The 24,306-nt window shown below is 40.4% G+C and overlaps 1 protein-coding gene across 4 annotated transcripts in view; it reads right to left on the bottom strand.

The window, feature by feature from the left end:
- nbeal2 (neurobeachin-like 2) overlaps positions 1–24,306 on the bottom strand; it is an 87,657-nt gene that overhangs the window by 46,113 nt on the left and 17,238 nt on the right. For 3 of the 4 annotated variants that reach the window (XR_014200664.1, XM_082149948.1, XM_082149949.1), the window contains 9 exons: positions 23,621–23,709; positions 23,019–23,180; positions 22,749–22,830; positions 22,164–22,276; positions 18,792–18,874; positions 14,339–14,424; positions 13,904–14,216; positions 10,872–10,978; positions 1,799–1,885 (listed from right to left, as the gene is read on the bottom strand). Coding sequence is in view for 3 of the 4 variants with exons in the window: in XM_082149948.1 (XP_082006074.1) it covers positions 1,799–1,885; positions 10,872–10,978; positions 13,904–14,216; positions 14,339–14,424; positions 18,792–18,874; positions 22,164–22,276; positions 22,749–22,830; positions 23,019–23,180; positions 23,621–23,709 (1,122 nt within the window). In the remaining variant the exon portion in view is untranslated. The remainder of the gene's footprint in view (positions 1–1,798; positions 1,886–10,871; positions 10,979–13,903; positions 14,217–14,338; positions 14,425–18,791; positions 18,875–22,163; positions 22,277–22,748; positions 22,831–23,018; positions 23,181–23,620; positions 23,710–24,306) is intronic. The other variant, XM_082149950.1, reaches the window with a different exon arrangement.

The raw sequence follows: 24,306 nt of genomic DNA on the forward strand, positions 1-24,306 counted from the left end.
AAAACAACAGACTATGGGTTTGGAATGACATTTAAGTGAATAAATAATGATATACACACACTACCGTTCAAAAATGTGGAGTTAGTATGATTATTAAAAAAAAGAAATTAATACTTTTATTCAGCAAGGATGCATTAAATTGATAAAAACTTTTTTTTTTCAGTTTCCACAAATAAATTAAGCAGCACAATTGTTTTGTACATTGACATTAATAAGAATCAATAAAATAATAGTAGAAAATAATAAAAGAAACAATAAAAAAACAATTATTTTAAATTAATAAATATGTCATAATTTGACTGTTTTAACTGTATTTTCAATCAAATAAATGCAGCCTTGGTGAGCAAAATGGCATTTTGTGTGAAATATTTATTTTAGTTGAAGAGTTTCAGAGAGAAGCACGCGAGCTTGATAAATTCATAAATTCTGAAAACATGCAACAGTAAAGCAATTTTCTCACTTAAACCTTGAAATATTTACCACCACTCAACCACAAATATCCCACCAAAAAAGACCACCAAATGAAACGCACATCAAATGTTACACCCACAGCACCACAGCCAGACTAGACATGCTAAGAATCTAGAAACACTCTGCAAACTGCAAGACAACATGCAAGGTGACATGGCCTAGCAATAATACATCCAAAGAACTTCACACACACACACACACACACACACACACACACACACACACACACACACACACACACACACACACACACACACACACACACACACACACACACACACACACACACACACACACTAAACCACCATCAGCAGGATCCTCACCCTCTGTGTACTGACACTGCACTAACCTTTAAAAAAGTACTCAGATGGTACCATGGTATCAAATGCTACAATTTCATGTTACTATATGATTACCATATGTATATACAACAATGTTACTATTGTCAACTAAAACTAAAACTATTACAAAATAAAATATAAATATTAGGAAAAAACTAAGTAAAGGTGACAAATCTTTCTGTGAAAAAAACTGTAATGAGTTTAAGTTGAAGAAATACAATTACTAACTGAAATAAATACACTAAAACTGAAATAGAACCTAATTAATTAATAAATGACAACTATTTAAAATATATATTTTTTTTTAAACTAATAAAAATGAAAAAAGCACTCAATGTACTAAAATCTAAACTAAAAATGTAAATAATGACTGAAAATATAAATATAAAACATAATTCAATAGTATAATAGTATATAAATAATATTAAAATAACACTGATATACAATGGAAATAAAGTAGTTGATATATAATACTTTTGACAAAGTTAACATGGTAAACATGTTACATGTTTTTGCAATTTATTCTATATCATTTGGGAAAAGAATATGGTACCTTGGAAGCCAGACTGATGGCAGTTTTATCCTAAAATATTGATGTTATGCATCAAATACCATTAGAACACGAGTGATTACCATCAATCTCACATCCAAATACCAAATATCATGGTATGTATTATCATGTATGAGAACCGCATAATGTTGTTATTTTCCACATTTCTTTTGTTGCATTTAAGTCAACTGTGAACTAACTGACAGATGCAAAGACACGTGTACATGCATGCAAATGTTTTGCTACTGCATATTCACCTAGGCAACATTGCACGTTTTTGGAATGGTGTAGAGTATGTTATGCAGAATCTAATGTTGCTTAATCAGCAGTTGTCTGTCTGTGTATTAGTGTGTTTGTCTGCGTTTGTGTCAGTCGAGTGAAGGGTGGGTTTCCTGCTGACGAACACCACACTGGATCAGCGGTGAAGGGAAAGTACCTGCTCCACTTCAGCCTCTGTGAGCAAACGTGTAGTGAGGTCACATTGGCCCTCACACTCCACCATAAACCTGTTACTCTGATAGAGCTGCAGGACGGACGCACATTCACACACACGTACCGTCACAAACAAACAACACATGAACACAAGTGAGTCAGAGATAAAATAAGCAAGCAGAAATTAAACTTACTGATAGATAAAGCAAAAAGAACTGAAAAGGTAATAGATGAAAAAGAGAAGCTCTTTGCAATCCTCATTACACAACATAATGCCTAGTTACAACACACTCAAAAACCACCCAGCTTAGCCAAACCGACTGTGATCACATACAAACCAAGTGACCCAGCACCTATATTTCATCACCTGATGGAAACAGAGGCTGCACTACAAATAATTTTTATTCGTCACTTTGACGCACTGGGTTGTAAATTGTCTGTAATGCTGTCAGTTTTTATCTGTCCGTAAAATATTGCAAAGCTTGATGGGTCAATGACAAATCTAGCTTAAATGCATGTTCCAAGTTCCTAGAATTGCGACGTTTGTATTAATATTGGTTTGAAAAATGTATACCATTTTCTTATATCAAGTTATATAATATTCAAGAAAAGTATCGATTTTATGATTTTAAAATTATAGTGTGGTGTAACCATCAAGTAAAAAGTAGAAACAAATTTTAAGGGTACACATCTTAATCATTATTGTAAAAAAAATGTAAACATAGTTTACGGTGAAAAGTATTTTTTTCGCAAATATCATGATTTAGTTTTTTTTTATATCATTATATTTTAGTGAGTTGTACCACGTGACTTTTACAACTACCTCAGCTGAACTAACCATGCCTTGTCAAAGGTCAAATTGTCTAATATTTTAAGATACTTATTGACCTTGACACACAGTCATCAGGGTTTGCAGGGATCCACTCTATGATATAATTTCCTCTTTATGTTATGTTTGCATAATGATTGCATCACCTGACTTTGATTTGGCAGCCATATTTTTCAAATATTTATTTATTAAAATAATAAAAAACGTGAGGCTTTTAATATTGGGACAGTTTGACTGTCATGTTAATCAGTTTGACTGTCATGTGACTGACATGTTAAACATGTAACATGTAGTAACTAAAGTGATAACTATAACTAATGCATAATTACATGTAACTAACTCTAAACCAAACCCTCATCCTAACCCTAACCTTATAGTAAGTACGCTCCGGGTTACTTAACTGTAACCTTGTTCCCTGAGAAAGCGGAACGAGATGCTGCGCTGCTCAGCGCATTGGGAACGTCTTCAATCGTGACCAGCTGTGAATATTGTGTGTAACACATCGATAGAATTGACCCGGAGGTAATATAGCCTCGGTCGATGACGTCATCGGCGCGCACCCGCAACACAAGGCTATAAATAGATGAGCCACAGGTGCATCATCAGGATATTTTGTCTGAAGAGCAGTCCTGGGACATCTTCAGCACGGCAAAGTAGCGCAGCATCTCGTTCCGCTTTCTCAGGGAACAAGGTTACAGTTAAGTAACCCGGAACGTTCCCTTTCGAAAGCTACAATCGATGCTGCGCTGCTCAGCGCATTGGGAACGAGAATACCCACGCCGCCGTGCTTGAAAATGTCTCCCTACGGTTGTGCAGGTGTGCTAACAAGAACGCAAGAAGGCCTCAGACATTAGCTTGTGACGTTGACTCAAGGACATGAGTGCCTGGAGTGGCATGAACATCCAAACTATAAAATCTTATGAATGTGTGCGGAGAGGACCAACCTGCCGCATCACAAACATGTTGTAAGGGGGCACCCCTTGCCAAAGCACTAGAGGGGGCGACCCCCCTGGTGGAGTGAGCCCTAAGACCTATTGGCGAAGCTTGACCGCGTGCCTCATAAGCAAGAGCAATAGCATCCCTGACCCAATGAGACATGGTCTGCTTGGTGGCAGCTGCTCCTTTGTTACTACCCCCATAACAGACGAACAGTTGCTCTGACTTACGCCACTGGCTAGTGCGGTGGATGTAAGCCTGAAGAGCACGGACTGGTCTGCTCCGGCGTTGTGAACGGTGGAGGACAGAAGGCCTCAAGAGTGACCGGATGTACAGCCGAAAATGGAACCTTAGGCAGGTAATCAGGATGAGGATGCAGAATCACTTTCACCAATCCTGGGGCAAAGTCTAAGCAGGATGGTGAGATAGACAGAGCCTGCATATCCCCAATTCTTTTCAAAGAAGTTATTGCCATGAGAAAAACAATTTTTAGAGTCAGAAGTTTATCAGATGCTGATTCTATAGGTTCAAAGGGGGTTTCAACCAGACCCTCGAGAACTATAGCTAAGTCCCAAGAAGGGATCTTGGTTCTTACTGGAGGCCTCAGTCGCCAAGCCCCACGAATGAAGCGAGAGAGCAGAGGGTGTCTCCCGAGTGGCGCCCCGTCAATCAAGGCGTGGCAAGCCGAAAGAGCGGCCACATAAACCTTAAGAGTAGCAGGGCATGTGCCTGTTGATAATTTCTCCAGAACTGAAGCAATCTGGCAGTTGACTGGATCTACATTGTGTACAACACACCACCTTTCAAAAACACCCCATTTACTGGCATAACTTTGTCTAGTGGAGGAAGCCCTAGCACTAAGAATGGTCTCAATAACATCCGGCGAAAGCCCAGTGTTTCTCAATTGGTACCCATCAGGGGCCATACGTGAAGATTCCACAGGTCGGGCCTGGGATGGAATATCGTGCCCTCCGCCTGAGACAGAAGGTCCCTCCTCTCCGGAATCGCCCATGGCGAGTCGTCGAGGAGAGACATTATCTCCGAGAACCACACTCTGTTTGGCCAACGTGGCGCTATCAGCAAGAGGCAAGACCCTTGTTGGCAAACTCTGGCTAGAACTCCCGGGAGCAGAGAAACTGGAGGAAACGCATACAGGCGCATTTTGGGCCATGTGTGCGCCATCGCATCCAGACCCAGGGGGGCTGGGTGACTCAGAGAGAAGTAGAGGGGACATTGCGCTGTCTGTTGGGAGGCGAAGAGGTCCACCTCCGCTTCGTAAAATCTGGTCCAAATCTGTTTCACTACTTCTGGGTGGAGTTTCCATTCCCCCGTCGGTAGTTTCTGTCTGGACAGTAAATCTGCTCCCACATTCAGATGCCCTGGAATGTATACTGCCCTGAGTGACAGAAACTTGTCCTGGGCCCAGAGAAAAATCTGCCTCGCTATTCTGTTCAGATTGCGTGAGCGCAGACCTCCCTGGTGATTTATATAAGAGACTGCTGCTGTGTTGTCCACCCGCACTAGGACATGACAGCCCCTCAATTGATGGAGAAAATATTTCAGAGCCAGAAATACGGCCATCCGCTCGAGGCAATTGATGTGCCAATCGAGTTGATGACCCTCCCATTCCCCTTGAGCTGGACGGCCATCTAAGACCGCTCCCCAGCCCATCAGGGAGACGTCCGTCGTTAGCAGTCTGCGACGACACGGCGCCCCTAGAGTGGGACCCAAGGCGAGGAACCGGGGTCTGAGCCACAGAGATAGTCAAGTCAAGTCAAGTCAAGTCAAGTTTATTTGTATAGCGCTTTTCACAATACAGATTGTATCAAAGCAGCTTCACAGTATTAAATTAAAATAATACAACAAAGTTTGTTTCAAGAGGAATTTATTGATTGATAAAATTTAATTAAATATCCCCAAAATATCCCCAACTGAGCAAGCCAAAGGCAACAGTGGCAAGGAACCGAAAAACTCCATCAAGTGACCTAATGGTGTCCTAAAACTCCATCAGGTGACCTAATGGAGAAAAAAAACCTTGGGAGAACCCAGGCTCAGTCGGGGGCCAGTTCTCCTCTGGCATTTATGAGCTAGAGGCCGGATTGTAGTTTGAACTATAGGATTATATGAATGCCTGGCTGAAGAAATGCGACTTTAATCTAGTTTTAAACTGGGAGAGCGAGTCTGAGCAACGAACAGTATCAGGAAGACTATTCCAGAGTTTTGGAGCCAAATGTGAAAATGCTCTCCCTCCTTTGGTGGTTCTGGATATCCTAGGTATGACCAAAAGCCTTGAATTTAGTGATCTTAAAGAGCGCGATGGATTATAGGGCGATAGAAGATCCGTTAAATAGACTGGAGCTAAGCCGTTTAGGGCTTTATAAGTCAGTAGCAATACCTTGTAATTAATAAGGAACTTTATAGGTAACCAATGCAGTGATGATAAAATCGGTGTTATATGATCATATTTTCTTGATCTCGTAAGAACTCTAGCGGCGGCATTTTGGACTAACTGTAGCTTGTTTATTGAGGATGCAGGACAACCAGCTAATAAAGCATTACAGTAATCCAGTCTCGAGGTCATGAATGCATGAACTAACTTTTCTGCATCAGAAACTGATAGCATATTACGTAGCTTAGCAATGTTTCTAAGGTGGAAAAAGGCTGTTTTTGTAACATATGAAATATGATTTTCAAAAGACAGGTTGCAATCGAGTATAACACCCAGGTCTTTTACTGTAGAGGATAAAGTAACAGGACATCCTATGATGTTAAAGTTGTATTGTGCGAGGTTTTGTGGGCGGTTTTTTGAACCGATAAGTATTACCTCTGTCTTGTCTGGATTTAATAAAAGAAAATTACGCGTCATCCAATCTTTTATATCTTTAACACACTCTGTCAATTTGGAAAATTTAGCGGTTTCATCCTGCCGTGATGAAATATATATTTGAGTGTCATCAGCATAACAATGGAAACTAATTCCATGTTTCCTTATAATATTTCCAAGTGGCATCATATATATTGAGAATAACAGAGGGCCTAACACAGATCCCTGCGGCACTCCATAGTTTACTGGAGTTATGATCGATTTTTCTCCATTTAAATAGACAAAATGGTAGCGGTCAGATAGGTATGATTTGAACCAGCTTAATGCTTGTCCTTGAACACCAGTATAATTTTGTAGTCGATCTAAGAGTAATGTGTGATCTATAGTATCGAACGCAGCACTAAGATCAAGTAAAACTAGTATTGAGATACAGCCTTGGTCAGAAGCTAAAAGTAAATCATTTGTGATTTTAACGAGCGCAGTTTCAGTGCTATGATGCGGTCTGAATCCAGACTGAAACTTTTCATAGATATCATTTTGTTGCAAGAAAGAGCCCAGTTGAGCGGACACCACCTTTTCTAATATTTTAGACATAAATGGAAGATTCGAAATGGGTCTATAATTTGCTAGATTATTATGATCTAATTGTGGTTTCTTAATGAGAGGTTTTATAACTGCCAGTTTAAATGTTCTTGGAACATGACCTAAAGATAAAGACGAGTTAATAATATTGAGGAGAGGCTCTTCCACTACAGGTAACACTTCTTTCAGTAGTTTAGTTGGTATAGGATCTAATAAACATGTTGTTGTTTTAGATGAAGTGATACGTTTATTTAACTCTTTTTGTTCTATAGTTGTAAAGCACTGTAATTGTTCTTGCGGGGTGATAATTGAAGCTGAATTATAAGGCGCAATTGAAGATTGAACGTTTACAATTGTGGTTCTGATGCTTTCTATTTTCTCAGTGAAGAAGTTCATGACATCATTACTACTGAACTGTAACGGGATATTTTGTTCGGGTGACGTCTGTTTATTTGTTAGTCTAGCCACGGTGTTAAATAAAAACCTTGGATTGTTTTGGTTGTTTTCTATTAGTTTGCGGAGGTGCTCAGCCCTGGCCGCTTTTAGGGCCTTTTTATAACGTGACATACTGTCTGTTTGTTTCCATTTACGCTCTAAAATACGGGTTTCTCTCTTTAAAACATGCGTAGTATTGTTGTACCATGGTGCTTTATTTTTCTCTCTGACCTTTTTTAATTTAATAGGTGCAACCACATTCAATGTTCTAGAGAGAATGGTGCTCATAGTGCTAGTTAGTTCTTCTAGTTCATCTGTTTGTTTGGGTTCAGGCAGCAGCTGAGACAGATTAGATAAGCAATTTGAGAAATTATCTATGGTGGATGGGAGGATTGTTCTGCCTGGTTGATAACGCGACGCCGCATGACATATTACAGCAGTACGTAATATGCAAGTTACCATGTAGTGATCAGTGACATCATCACTTTGTGGAATGATATCTATATCGGTTAGATCGGTTCCATGTGATATAATTAAATCGAGTGTATGATTAAGACGATGAGTTGGTCCGGTGACGTTTTGCTTGACCCCAAATGAATTTAATAAATCTGTAAACGCAGCCCCTAACGCATCATTTGGATTATCTACGTGTATGTTAAAATCTCCAACAATTAATGCTTTATCGACATTGACTAATAGGTCTGAGAGAAAATCTGCAAACTCTTTTAGGAAATCAGCGTAAGGCCCTGGTGGTCTATATACGGTAGCCAAGGCTAGATAGTGTACGAAGCCCGCGGCGCGTCACTTTTATTTGCCTTTGAGGATTGGCCCTTGGATGAAATCCTCTGGCTTTTAGCCACAACTGAAACGGTCTCATGTGCAACAGCCCCAGAGGAATCACCGTGGATGCTGAAGCCATGAAACCTAAATTTTTTTGGTACTGACGAACAGTGCGATCTTGGCCTAGCCTGACTTTGCTCATGGTCTGCCAAATGGTCTCGATTCGAGCGGGAGACAGTTGTGCCCGCATCGTGATCGAATCCCAAACGATCCCGAGATAAGTCGTTCTCTGGGCAGGAGAAAGAACACTTTTCTTGGTGTTGAGTCTCAACCCTAGAGAAACTAGATGAGCTAACACGATGTCTCTGTGTTGGAGCGCCATCTCTTGCGATTGTGCTATTATTAACCAATCGTCGATGTAATTCAAAATGCGAATGCCCTGGAGTCGTAATGGAGCCAGTGCTGCACCCATGCATTTTGTGTATGTGCGGGGTGACAAGGCTAGGCCGAATGGAAGAACCCAAAATTGGTACGCTTCGCCCCCGAAAGCGAACCTCAGGAATTTCCTGTGTTGTGGCAATATTTCTATGTGAAAATATGCGTCCTTCAGATCGATCGTGATGAACCAATCGTGATGTTGAATTTGCGACACGACCGTCTTGACGGTTAACATCTTGAACTTGAGCGCTTTGACTGTACGGTTTAAGCCTTGAAGATCTAAGATTAGACGCACACCCCCAAAACAAACTTTGCTTGGTCGCACGGAGAGACAAGTCTGTGGCTCGACGAAGCTCAGAGAACGCTTCCTCGTCGATGGTACTGCCCACACTCAAGTCCTTCCACAGGTCAGCCTGGTATGCCTGTAACACTGCCATAGTGTGTAGCGCAGCTGACCTGCAGCTTGGTAAGCTTTACCCACTAGTGATGATGTTGTTCTACATGGTTTAGCGGGGAGGGTAGGTTTCTTTATCGAAGATGCTGATTCGGGCGAGAGATAGCTCGCGAGCGCCTCTTCAACCCGAGGCATCTCCGAATACCCCCGCGACTTCGCACCCACGATAGTCGAAAAAGTCGACGTCGAGGGCACAAAGACACGAGAAGTATATGGTTTACTCCATGAATTAGACAGCTCATCATGGAGGTCCTCGAAAAAGGGGAGAGACTGATGTTGTGGTCTCTCCCCCCTGCCACCGGACAGAAACCTATCCTCTAGCTTACTACGTTTGGGGGTCTCTTGTTCGCGTGGCCAGTCAAGCTGTAACCTGACCACCGCGCAAGTAACCACCTTGAGCAATTCCTCGACAGATCTTTTTTTCACGAGAGGAATGCTCAGAGATGGGCTGCTCGTGGTCCAAAGACCCAAGAGATATATCATCCCCCTTGTGAACCGAAGAAGCACCGGAGCGCGCTTCGAGATCACGAAAAAGGGATGCGTGGATCAGGTGACGCTGCAAGCGAAAGGGACGGACCCGTCTCTTGCTCGTCACACAGATCCATACGAGAGCCCCACGATGGTAATGTGGGTGCGGTCTGGAAATAGTTCAGACGAGAGCGAAGCATCTTCACTGTGAACAGTTCACAATGCTCGCACTCGCCTTTCTCTAAAGCCAGAGCCGCGTGCTCTTCCCCCAAACAAACAAAACAGTAATCGTGTGTATCCAGCTCAGACATGGGACGGGAGCATGGAGGAACACAACGCTTACTATTTTGTTGGCTCATTTCTCCTCTTTTTTTTTACTTTATAAACTCTGTTTTGTAACGTGAGAGAAAAAGATTTTGAGAAATTAGAAATTTCTGCACACTGCCTGATGAAACTAACTCCTAGCAAAGATCTGAGAACAGATGAGAGGTAGAGAGGGTTTCTAGACGCACACATGCACAGAATGGTCTGAAGACAAAAGACCTGATGATGCACCTGTGGCTCATCTATTTATAGCCTTGTGTTGCGGGTGCACGCCGATGACGTCATCGACCGAGGCTATATTACCTCCGGGTCAATTCTATCGACGCTTTACACACAATATTCACAGCTGGTCACGATTAAAGACGTTCCCAATGCGCTGAGCAGCGCAGCATCGATTGTAGCTTTCGAAAGGGAACATGTAGATAATTATTATTACTCAGTACTTAAATGTATAATTACACTGTAACACAGACACCTTAAAATATAGTGTAACTGAATTTTAATTCAGAAACTAAAGCATGTTTAAATGTTCTAACTAATGTACACATAAATTAAACCTTTATTGTATTTTTGAATAAATGAATAGATCTAGACAAAAAAAAAATGCCATTGACCATGGAATTTCTGAGACATTTCTGTCTTCTCAAGCACTGTGTTGCAGTTTTTATTCTGCTCACGAAATGTGAAAGAACAGCTGCAAATCCCTACTGACATCCTTTAGTGTGAAACTTTCTAAAGCAGGGAAAAACATACCTTAGAAATACCTTATGTAAAAATGATAGAAAGCATATAAACCATTTCTAAAACCTCTGGATGGAACCATATCAAATCTGTGGTTCAGATTAGTTTATTCGAGGACAGGTGTCTGCTTGTTATCTTTCAGAAAAAACATCAGCAGATTGCCACATTTCCATTGTCAGCCATGAGAATGGTTTGAATCCTCAGGGCTGGTATTGTGAAACACTGCTGCAGATATCTCAGAGGGTTTAAGAAGGTAGCGTTCTGACCTTGCTGTTCTGGATGAGGCGGAGGATGTGCTCAAAACAGTTGTTAGTTAGAAAGATGGCCTGCAACACCGGCCGGTCTGAACACTGCAGGATCTCTGGGATAGCATCTGCAGGGCAAAAACACAAGAACATTCAGTCTTCTTGACCCGTGTCCTCTGGACAGATAAAACTATGCCAGTTCAAGCACTGGGACGTCTGCATTACTCATGGAGAAGAGACTAAATGCAACCAAACAGCTGTTCTGGGGTGCGTTTCCCAAAAGCATCGTTAGCCAACTATGTTCGCAAGTTCCGTCGTTATCAGCATAGTTCAACGAGTCAGTGTTTCCCGAAACCATCGTTCTAACGAACATTCGCAAACAGCATTGCAAAGTTGTGTAGTTGGAACGACAGCTCTCCACCTGTGGTTAGAAGCATAGTTTCTAGTTTGCATGACATGTGGACTTAATAAATCAAGGATCTTGAGCAAAATAAGCAAGCTGACATTCAGTACAACCTGTGTTTTTTATTTAGAATACATACAAATGTAATTTACGTCTTTTAGTTTGTCAAGAGATTTAAAGCACCGTTTTTGAAGAGTGCGCATGTGCGAACGTGCTCTACTATGTTAGAACGAGCCTATGACTGAATCTGGAAATAAAGCAAAATAACTGAGAAAAATTATAAATAGTCCTCAGATGTCATGTCTGTAAATTATAGCAAAATATCTAGCGTTAATTTGATCCCAAACAGATTCATTAAAAGAAGTTATTACTCCACCACGTGCGTAACGTCATAAACCAACGTGGTTGAACGACCACTTTGCGACAATACAGTTTCGGGAAACAGTCGTGACTAGTTGATTTCTTCAACGATGCATCGTATTATGGTAGTTAAGCAGTGAGTTACGTTGTTGTTCGGGAAACGCACCCCTGTTTGGTTCAACTTCTCTATTCAAATTGTTTCCAGAGAACTGTCTACAATTACTCTGAACTTCTCCAAAAGAGAAGGAGGTTCACCACAAACATAATATAAATGTTTAAACGACATCAAACATATCAGACACAGTGATCTGGGTTAAATATTTAGAATCAGAAGCACTACAATTTGCCATGTATGATACAGTTTTGTTGAGTTGACATACAACCTCAACGATTTTTTTCTTGATTCAAAATGCCAACAGTTTCATCATGACGTAATATCACATTACATGCTGAATACTATATACATATACATACTATACTCCACATAAAACTATTCTAAAAGGCATTTTGCTATTTGTTTCAAAATTATAATGCATGCAGTTTCATGACCTTATATTAATTGAATATTTGTGTTTTAAAAATGTATGTTAATTATAATTGAACTAGTGAAGACAGAAAAGGTGTTTAAAAAGAGTGAAAAGTTATTTAAAGGAAATGATGAGAAGGTAGAGGACATAAGATATGCACTTTCCCTCACATTTTATTAATAATAATATAAATTTAACCCACAATTTTAACAGAAACCTAAAGGATATAAAGTTCTAGAGGCAACATGAAAGCTACGCTGAATAAACTAAACTAAACACAAACAGACCTTGAGAACATAATAAATGCAAACAAAGCAGACAGTGCAAATACAACACAACTCATTAACAAAGCAAACAAGCCAGTGCATTACATATAATGATTTGTTTAATGAAAGGGGTGTGTTCAAATATATGTAATCCTGGAAGGCCAGATTAGAAAAAACTAAACAAAAACATCTTAATTGTCCCGATGAACACTTCAAGTTAACATTTGAAACCCAAAGACTAGTGGCATCATTTACTCACCCTTACAAACATGTATGAAGTTCTTTATTCTGTGGAAGGGCTGCTCGATTGTGAAAAAAATCCTGATCATGATTATTTTTGTAATAATAATATTGAAATCAAGATTTTAACACAATTATTGGTGGGCGATATAATCTCTTGGCAAGTCTTATTTCAGATATCAGATATATACTGTAGGTATCAGTGAAATTTCACAATTACAGATACTTCAGCATAAACTAATACTAGGTTAATTAATGTAAAGTTACTCAAGACAATTATAGAAGACAAGTAAACAGTCAGAAACACAATAAGAACAAAAAATAAATAATTATAAACAAAATAAATAAATAAATAAATAAATACAACAAATTAAATAAATTAAATAAACAGTGCTTTAAGTTTTTCAGGAAGATCAGTGGTATTCAGTTAAGTAATAGCTAATATAAATTGAATATAATCAAATGTAAAATAACTGCACAGTCTTCACTGTACATTAAATACAGATTAATCCTTAATAAAGCTACTTAAGTTATTCAATCAAGAGCAGTGGGTGATTTTCTCTGTCTTTTGTTGTTTGATTATCATTAACAACACAAACAGCAGCAGGTTTATTAGGCTGCTGTCACTTTAAGAGCTGCACTGAATCAATACAGTATATTGATACACATCCTATTTTCTTCCAACTGTTTACATTCTCTAAGACATTAACGATTTGCGTGAATACTTGCTAAAATGGCATTTTTGTGTGTATTTGACTGTTTAGGCCCACAACTAAAGCTCAAAGTATACTTTGCTTATCTGCGTTTGGCTCCGAATCAGAGTGCACACACAGAAAAGTGTCTCTTTTGCGGCTTAATGCACTTTTAATAACACTGTTTAATATCAAGCACGTCTTGCAGTTTAGCAACAGTAGACTGCATTTTACAACACTTGCTTATTTGGCTAATTTGTTGGTTACGTTTTGGGGCTTTTAGGGAGGAGCGAAAGCGCACCCATGTGAAGGAAAGAAAGGTGTGCTGGATGGAATGCGGCAGCAGCACAATAATCGTTTTACTTTGATTATCTTGTTTTCATAATCGTTGGAAGACAAAATCAATTACGATTAAACGCACAGCCCTAATCTGCAGAACACAAAATAAATCTTTATCTTCCTTTGCGTTCCACAGAAGAAAATCACACAGGTTTGGAATGACATTAGGGTGAGTAAATGATGAAAAATGTTTAAAGTTAAAGAGTGATGGCAAATATTCTCTTACTCAGCATATGTTCGAGAAGGATAATGAGGTTATCCTCCCAGGCCAGGATATCTCCCTGCTGGCTCTCTGGTGGCCGGTTCCAGTTGAGCAGCTGGAAGTAATTGTCCAGTACAGTCCGGATCTCCACCTGCCTATCGCATGGGCTGCTGGAGTGCAGAAGGTGGATCATTGTGGTCAGGCACCGCAGGGACATTCTAAGCAGCCGAGGGTCCCTGGGCTCTTGCGGGGATGAGGCAGGACAGAGGCACCAGGAACGCAGAACAGACATGAGGTCCTTCACAGCCTGGAGGGTGATGGAGAGAAGGCCGTTCCTCTGAAACACACACACACCACAGAAATGACAGCACGTAACAGACTCATGTAGTAAGGTAATAGGACCCCCATGAAACCCCTCAGAAGATTATTATGTAAACAGGGCCAAATAGTCTAATTTACCTTGCACCCACTGATTACGGCTCCCTGTAGGTGCACCAGCCTCACCACGAGGGGCTCTGGGATTAGTTCACTCTCTTGTAGGTAGTCTGTGGGTGTAACCAGTCATTTAGTGACAAGAATCTTAAAGAGGTCATGACATGAGGAACGTCTTGGTTATTGATGTAACTCTCGTTGAAAATGGCGAGTGGAATTTGCTTGTCGAGCATACACTACCCGTACATATGGGTATATGAGATGGTGGCACGCATCAACTCATTCAGCTTTATGCTGAGGAGCCGAGACGAGGCCCCCGGCCATTCAGCTGTGATTCAGGGTTGTGGCAGGAGGGACATAATGTCTCTGTTCCCTCCATCAGGAAACAAGACGTTGCCTATCTTTCAGTCACATTCAACGTTATGATGAAAAGACTGACAAATGGGGTCCCATGGAAAGCGCCACAACCACTGAACTGTGTTACAAATGATGGAGATGCAGATGCTGGCAAGATGTATCGTGCCCTTTTGACAACTGCTTCCATTAAGTCGTAACCTAACTAGTGCCCCATGGAAGCCTATAATTTTAGTTCTCCATGCCAACGGGATGGAAGGGACAGGACTTACCATGGAGACAGTCGTAGCTGCTGTTCCTTTTACATGTTATTTCACGGGAAGAGTGTTTTGGTCCTTAATTCCCATTTGCTTTTTTTTCAGCCATGACCAGTGTCAATACAATGGAGAGGGACGCTACGGAGGCCACATCCTACCCGTAGGGAGAAACATGTGGAAATACACATACAGACTGACCCGTGGGGCAGTGCAAAATATGGAAATACCTCTGCGGTAGGTCCTGCCTAGAAAGGAATGGAACTACTACAACTAGCAGAATCTGCCCAGGGAAAGACACGGGTTTACCAACTGGGAAACCGTACCATAGATGTATACACATATGTGATTACTAAGGGGGAAGCACAACATATGGGGCATCTAGCCCAGTACAAGGGCTGACTGAGCGGGCATGCACTCGAGTACTGGGCCTGGCGTCGGACAACTCCGTCGAGTCTGACTCCCGGAGGATGCTCGGAGGAAACTCAATCCAGGGTTCGCCAAGAGGGGAACTCACCTGGAGAGTCAAGAAAGCACTTTTATCCCCCCTTAGAGGGGAATGGCTCTGCAAGCGAGACACTGAGCCAGCCTTCCCACACATTAGCTGTTTGTACCCAACACACCAGAATAAAACGGCTCTACCGGAATAAACCGGCTCTAGTATTTGGTTAGAAATACTCTAACCAAATCATCTACAGAAGATATTAGGTATTGCTCAGCCCACAGCTCTGCAGATGTCAAGGAAAGAGGTGCCACGTGCCAACGCCCAGGAGGAGGCAACTCTCCAAGTGGAGTAAGCCCTAAGTCCAACGGGACACGGCTCGACTTGGGATTGGTACGTGGGCCAACGTCTGCTTGGAGACAGCCTTTCCCTTCTGCAGACAAAGATGTAAGAGAAGTCCATGTAAACATGCAGGGCGCAAACAGGACACAGCAACGCAAGGGCTGGGTCTGTCTCCTCCGGGGGCAGCGCTTACAAGTTCATCACCTGGTCCTGAAAAGGAGTGCTGTTGCGGTCTCGTATGCATCAAACTGAGTGGCATGACCGCGGCTGTGGAATGCCATATGCCCCAGGAGTCTCTAAAATTGTTTCAGTGGAACTGCTGTTTTGCCCCTGAACGTATTCAGGCAGTTCAGCATTGACGCGCCGTTATATTGACAGAGTCCAATTTCATACAGAGAAAAGAGATGCTCTGCACAGAGGAGAGCTTGCTCTTTTCCCAGTTGACCCAAAGCCGCAGATGGTTGAGGTGCCTGAGCACCATGTCCCTGTGTTCGCACAACAGATTTCGAGAGTGAGCTACAATGAGCCAGTCGTCAAGATAGTTGAGAATGTGAATGCCCACTTCCCTTGACGGTGCGAGGGCAGCCTCTGCGACTTTGGTGAAGATGCGGGGAGACAGGGTCAGCCAAAAGGGGAGGACCTTGTACTGATATGCTTGACCCTCGAAGGCAAACCGAAGAAAAGGTCTGTGTCAAGGCAGAATCAAGACGTGGAAGTACGTATCCTTCAGGTCGATTGCTGCAAAATAATCTTGGGGAGTAACGTATGTGAGAATGCTTTTCTGCATTAACATTTTGCTTGTGAAGGGCCCTGTTCACACACAGGACAGATACAGCACTTTGTCTGCCTGGCTTTGCCTACCACCGAGGTAAAGATGAAGCCGCGGAACCTGGGGGGACACCTGGCGAACTGAATCACATAGCTGAGTCTGATTGTCCGCAAGAGCCAGCAGGACGGGCTGGGCTTGGGGCTCAGAGGTGAATGGGACTCCCAAGTGAGACCCCATCTGTCAGTCTTTTCAACATAACATAAAATGTGACTGACAGGCATGGAATCTAATTTTTGATCTTGAAAGTCATGTCATGAACCCTTTAAAACTGAGCATCTTTTGAGCAGTTGTCATTATTTTAATGTATAGCACAAAAACATATTTTGTTGAGGAGAAAGTTAATAAAAAAATTAAAATTCTGTCATAATTTATGACTTATGATTTATGTCTTTCCAAACCTGTATTCATTTATTTTTTTGCTGGAACACAAAAGATATTTTGAAAAATGTCAGTGTACATTTTGTCCATACGGTTAAAGTCAATATTGTTTGACAGAATTTACATTTTTTAGTGAACTATCCCTTAAAAAAAGAATTTTCATATAATGGCAACCGCCTACCAACAATGGTTGGCAAAAAAAGAAATAATAAACATCAAAACAAAACAAAGCAAAGAAAAAACAAAACGCAAAAAAACTAAAGGGGATGATACACAGGGCAACTTTTTGAGCAATGTTGCTGGGCAGTCAAGCCGAGCAATTGTTGCTTGGGCACTTTCCCATTGAAAATGGGCAATACATTTATATCTGGATAATTTAGATTGGTCGTGGGGCCTGTGTCTCATCTGGTTGCCCGTTGACGGCAACATTGCCCAGCAACATTGGCCAAAAAATTGCGCTGTGTATCATCACCTTAAAACAAACAAAGAACAAAAAACTAAACAAAACACCAAAATGTGAACCTGGAGTGTTTTTTTTCTAGTTAATTGTACCACAGTGCGGACCAAAAAACCTGACATGTGAGATTATATGGCCAGCCTTCCTCTGGATTTATGACATGCAGAGTAGAAAATCTAACAAACCTCATACAATCAATTACACTAATACATTATAAACACAATGTTGATAAACTTTTTGGTGAAAAACACCTTTTCAGCACAAGAAGCTAGTTTACCTCACCTCATGACCACAGGCCACTTGGACCCAGTGTCGCTTGCCTACTAAACCAATATAGGTGTGGAAGTTGCTTCACAGAGCTTATAATCACTTGGACAAAGCCTGTAGCACTGTCAGGATCATGTTATTTGTTTTGGCCCTTGCCTGCAGGCTGCAACACAGTCCTGCTTCTCATATGTGTTGATTTGTGCTGATGAGGAGACCGGTTGGTATCTAGCCTCAAATGTTTTGAGCAATGAGCATTAAATAAAATCATTAACTTTTTTCTGTTAAAAATGTACAAAATTTATATAATTAGCGAGTTCATCAATAATCCATTTTCCAATCCGTGTTTTTGTCTTATCCTGAATCACTATGGTACACCTATAATAAGTGATTACATTGGGACTATTTAACACTGCTCGGATCGCTGCCGCTGCGGAGTAGCCCAGTACCTGCATGACTCATCATAGACGTACACAGAGAGAAGTAGTTCCGGCTACAATGTTCTTCCGAAAGACGCATTATTCTGTTAATAAACGCAAGTTTACTATCGCTCGCTATAGCGCCAAAAGCGTAAAAAATAAAGCCTCACATTGATAAAGCCTCACAAATAACATGCAAGTATTGAGGTCCCAGACAGCAGTCATTTAGTAATAGCCTATATATATATTTTTTTTTTTCACCTACACACCAGTATGAATATTTTTGTTATTGCATTTCAAATAGGGCCAATTTATAGGCTACTCCTAAGCATACGTTTTTAAATTACAAAGGGCCTACTGATGTTTTTGTTATTGTATTTTCAATATTATAGGCTATTATTTGTGCATAAACATCTGGTTATAGTAAACATACCGTTTGTTTGAAAACAACATATTTTGTCATCCTTGCTGCAAGCTTACAAGAGCGATAATATCATTAAATGTGAAGGGGGCCCTAAAATATTTTCTTGGGGAAAAGGGGGTCTCAGACAAAAAAAGGTTGGGAACCACTGATGTACATTACATCAATGGTCTTTACAAGACTCAATTACTCAATAGTTCTTTACAAACAGCAAGCCATTTTGTCTCCTGTAAGGCAGGATGTGTGATATCTCCCAGGATGTGATGAAGTGAGGAAATGGGGGTAAAGATTGTGTCAGAAGGCAGGAGTGGGTGACATACCGTGGAAGAGCAAAGGAAGCTCCTCAGGCAGAACAAGAGGGGAGAATTTATACTTGCTTCTCTCCAGCATACTGACCTCCTCCCTGAAAAACACATATCAAAGCTCTTTGTGGAAATACTTGACACATTCTTACTTATTACTCAAGCAATAAGCTACAGGACACTGCAATAAATCATCTTAAACAGTAGAAGCATAGCATATTAAGACTTGTTATTTTTCTTTATTTTCTCAACTTGCTTTTTTCTTGTTTTAAGCATAAATCTACCAAAAAGTAATACATTATTCCATAATAATAATAAATGGCAGTAATACCGTTGTATTTTGTTATATACATCGTTCATTAATCTACATATACACCATGGAATTGACATGAATTATGTTTATTTTTCTTGTTTTAAGCAATAAAGTAATAAACTATTCAATAATAATAATAGCAGCACAATTATGTTTTCAGGCTGTAATACCATGGTATTTTATGTATGCAAGTAAAATAATGTCAAATGTTTTTGAAATAAAAAGCCTGTTGAATTGCACTACTTGAAAAAAATAGGCATTGCATTAACCATGCTTGCATTTTAATGCATTGTATTTTTAGGGCTTGCATTTTTATGGGCTGAAATTCAACATGGTTGAATATTTAAGCTGTGAATATTTCAATTAAAAACATTTCAAACACCTTTTCATTATTAAAAATTAAATAATCCATATTCACCTTTCATATTTCACTTCCAAAATATTCAAACTGTTTAAAAATACAACCAATAATATTCAACAGGCAATTTTCGGTCCATTTTTTTTCGCTTTGCAAATTCGCTTCCACAAATTCAGTGGTTCAAATTCGACAGTAAATTCAACATTGACGTCCAGGAACTGCAGGAAAAGCAGTAGATTGCCGAGCATACTCTCCATCTGCTGTTAGTTGACCTCACCAGCAGGTGGTGCAAAAGAACGTGTTGTTGACGAAGACATTCATTCATAAAATGAAAATGATTATCTGTGTCAGTATATGCGGAAAAGATGATAAACACACAAAAGCTGTGTTTATGTTTCATTCAATAACTTCATTGTTACTTTCCCTGTAGCCTACATGTCATCAGCTTTCTCTACCATGAACAGGATTATAATCGGTTTCCCTCAATACCTCATACTCAAGGATTCCCCTTCCGTTGGGACAAAACGCTAGCTTAATGGACTAATACAGTGATATGAAAGACCAATCTTGCACCTTATTGGGGAAGTAGGCTGTAGGCTACTATATAGGCTACAGGCAAGAAGATGGACTCAGAATATGAACTCAACGCGCAAAGTTTCATGCTGAGCGTTTCGTGATATACTGGCATAAAACACTTGATCAATTAATACTAACACTTTCTCTTCTATTCTATTCTATTCTCTCTCTCTCTCTCTCTCTCTCTCTCTCTCTCTCTCTCTCTCTCTCTCTCTCTCTCTCTCTCTCTCTCTCTCTCTCTCTCTCTCTCTCTCTCTCTCTCACATATCACTATATATATAGTATGCCTACGTGTATTGCATTAGCTTAAACTGTCATAGCACTTGCATATTGTTGTCCTATTGTTAGTTTAACTGTAAATCGCTTTGGATAAAAGCGTCTGCTAAATGACTAAATGTAAAATTGGCTTGATATTGGACATTAGCACATTTAGGGACCGTCTCTAAAGTTGCATACAACATTGGCATACACGTTTCTAACTTCAATAGCAAACTTAAATTTATTTGAATAAATATCAAAAATCCAAAGGCTGCGCAGTATGCCTGACACTACATGAACACTTTACAGTTGGTTTTATGACTGTAAGTCGTTCTATTCAAATGCTATCGGAGTTAGAAACGTGTATGCCAAAGTCGTATACACTTTAGAGACGGTCCCTAAATGTGCGAATGTCCAACATCAAGCCAACTTTATGCCAGTCTATCACTGGGAAACTCTCAGCTTTGCGCGTTATTCTGAGTCCATCTGCTTGCCTGCGAGTTTGGTCTTTTACATCACTGAGGTCCATTAAGCTACGTTAAGCGTTATATATGTCCAGCAGGGGAATCCTGAAGTATTGAGGGAAACCCTACATGCAGCACATCGCCACAATATAAAGTTAAGGCAACTAAACAACCAAGAGAAATAGGCTATATGTCAACCTCAAAAATTTAACATTGGATCTGTACATCCACATCGGGGAATAACATTAATCTCATTCACGGTAGAGAAAGATGCATGTAGGCTACACAGGAAAAGTAACCGTGAAAGGCACTGAATTTAACATAAAACAGCCGTCATAATAATCACAAATACACTTACATTGCTGTAAATGAGTTTTATGAATGACTTGCTCTAATTTTGCTGGTCTTCGTCTACAACACGCGCTTTTGCACCATCTGATGGTGAGGTCGACTAACAGCATATGGAGCGTATGCTCGGCAATCTACTGCTTTTCCTGCAGTTCCTGGACGTCAATGTTGAATTTACTGTCGAATTTGAACCACTGAATTTGTGGAAGCGAATTTGCAAAGCGAAATAAAATGGACCGAAAATTGCCTGTTGAATATTATTGGTTGTATTTTTAAACAGTTTGAATATTTTGGAAGTGAAATATGAAAGGTGAATATGGATTATTGAATTTTTAATAATGAAAAGGTGTTTGAAATGTTTTTAATTGAAATATTCACAGCTTAAATATTCAACCATGTTGAATTTCAGCCCATAAAAATGCAAGCCCTAAAAATACAATGCATTAAAATGCAAGCATGGTTAATGCAATGCCTATTTTTTTTCAAGTAGTGCAATTCAACAGGCTTTTTATTTCAAAAACATTTGACATTATTTTACTTCCATATTTATGCATTCCATATTCCACGGTACTTTACAGAATGTTATTACCATAATGGCTGTTTCCATAAGAATGTGGTAACAATGTAATATTTTACTACAGTACAAGGGACTACACAATTCTTCTGGCAATTACCAAATTATACTGTTTATGGAGGCCAAAACAGTGACTGTTTATAGAATTAAATTTCTGTTTAGTCACTGTTATACAACAGCTTTTACCATCCAATCCATTTGTAGAGCTGGAAATATCCATTTTATAACACATACTATTCCATGAACTTCACCTTAGTGGATGGGTAGAACAGTGCTATTTGAAGGGATGCATCGGTGCTGTGAGGAGTTTATGCTTTGTGTAATTTAGACAGTTGAGCATAAGAACGCTTGAGAGCTGAGAGGTGAGGTCTGGGTGTGTTATTAACTGTTAAAGTGGAGCTGAAACAGAGCTTGCCGCTCTCAACGGCTCCTACGTATTCCTATTGTGGTTTTAACACCCTGACCAACTCACAGACACACACACACAGCACACACTCACCCTGCCTGCCGTCTCCTCCACGTCTGATAAGGGTCAAAGAGATTTTCGCACAACAGTAGGCCGTGTTGTACCACCGACTGTAAAGTGCTCTGATCATCTGGCTGCTTCTTCAGCTGTAACATACATACATACACATGCTTGACTGAGTCTTCTTGTGAATACACAAACCTAGCTTGTTATCACACAAACACTCCTTTGAATAAAGTAGAGGTCTTCCACCCAAAGCTTTCTGATTCAACCTGTTAGTTCAGAAACCTATAAAAGCACAGTAAACACGTGTATCGTAATAACAATAGCTGCATAACATAAAATTAAGTGGACAAAATGTTCATTGGTATGTTTAGAATAAACAAAAAATGCAATACAAATTAAGTTAACTAGTTTTGATATCTAACACTAGAATAACACTAGAAAATTTTGCGGCTTTCTTCTACTTATAAGATAACGGAGAGGTGACAAGAAAAAATAAGAAGAGGAGGGGAATGGGATTAGGAAATGACGCAAACTAGACTCACATTTCCCACATGTATCAGCAGTGGTGCAAACCACTGTGAAACAGCTTCACAGATTTTTTTTACTTCTTACCTGAGACAAACAGAAGTTTAGGAGCTTGATTGTCTCAAACACAAACCCAGGGGTCTTTTCAGAGTCTATATTCTCCATATTCCTGCAGGCAGAGATTTCAAAAGGATTCATATCAGCACTGGTATTATTGTACACACCAAATTTGCAATTTAGCATAAACCGCTGCCTTGCATTATCCCTGCTGTTCAAAGATAGAAGCATATCAACAGGGGTTTGAGCCACTGGGGCATTGTCACAAAGAGAATGATGGTGTTCACTATGGGAACTGACCTGCAGATGATGATGAAGAACTTGATGAGGAGCAGTGGGTGTGGAGCAGTGCTGTTATTGTCCTGCCCTGACATGTGGAGGGCGCTGTGCCACAGCTGGGTGCTGAGGAACACCAGTACCTCCTTAGGGAGGAGGGGAACATCGGCGCTCCATTCCTCCAGCCTGAAGATAAAAACGTTTGTTTTGCTGTTTTTGTTTTGTTTTGCTTTTTGTTTGTTTTTGTTTTTCTGTTGCTTTTCATTTTGCTTTGCTTTTTGTTTTGTTTTGATGAAGTACTGTTTGTTTTATTTAACTGAAGTCATTGAACATAAGCCTTGGTCATCAGCCTCAATTTTTTCTTCTTCAAAATGTTTAATTAGTAGCCCTTGCTGAACTACAACACTGGGCTGGTTCAAACTGTGTGCTAAGATTACAGATCTGGTGTGTATAGGTACGTTTTCAAAAGATGGATTTTTTCAAACTCAGCAACCGTTAAATATGCAATTAAACAAATATAGACCGCTAAATACCATCATAGTCAGAGTTCCATCTGGACCTGACCACCTACAGATCAACTCCTTGTGTCTGTGACATTTTGATAGGTCAGCATGTAACTGACTCACCGACGAGGCTCCGTCGACTGCACATCAATGATCTTCTCAAAAGACGCCACAAATGCCTCCAACCACTGCTGCAGGTAAACAACATCTTTCTGAAAGACAGAGAAAGAAAAAGGGAAAGAGTAAGAGTCGGTAAACATCTTTTGACAGGACAGCCCCATTGTCAGAGGAATGAGTTACGAAGAAACGCACACTTTCGGTAATCCAAACTGAAAAGTTCCACTTTTAAAACCACTTCTCCAGTCCATTGTGCTCAGTCCAGCTGTTTTTGAACACAAAACTCCCATAAGAAATGCATCTGATCAGGGACAGGTGAACCCGAAACCAGCTTATTTGGTGTTTCCTTAAAGGGTTAGTTCACCCAAAAATGAAAATTCTGTCAGTAATTACTCACCCTCATGTTGTTCCAACCCCGTAAGACCTTCGTTCATCTTCGGAACACAAATTAAGATATTTTTTATTAAATCTGAGAGCTGTCTCACTCCTCCATAGGCTTCTAAGACACTATGGGCCCTATCTTGCACCCAGCGCAAGTGACTTTGTACACCGACGGATGTATCATTCCTATTTTGCACCTGCGCAAAGCGGACTTTTCCCTCCACAGAAGCACGTCGGTAAGTTAGGAAATACACTTGCGCTCCCGGGGGCGGTTCAGCGCAAAGAGGAGGCGTGTTCCGGCGCAAACGTTC

Source organism: Leuciscus leuciscus, assembly GCF_965113295.1.
Source record: "Leuciscus leuciscus genome assembly, chromosome: 20".
Classification (NCBI taxonomy): Eukaryota; Metazoa; Chordata; class Actinopteri; order Cypriniformes; family Leuciscidae; genus Leuciscus; species Leuciscus leuciscus.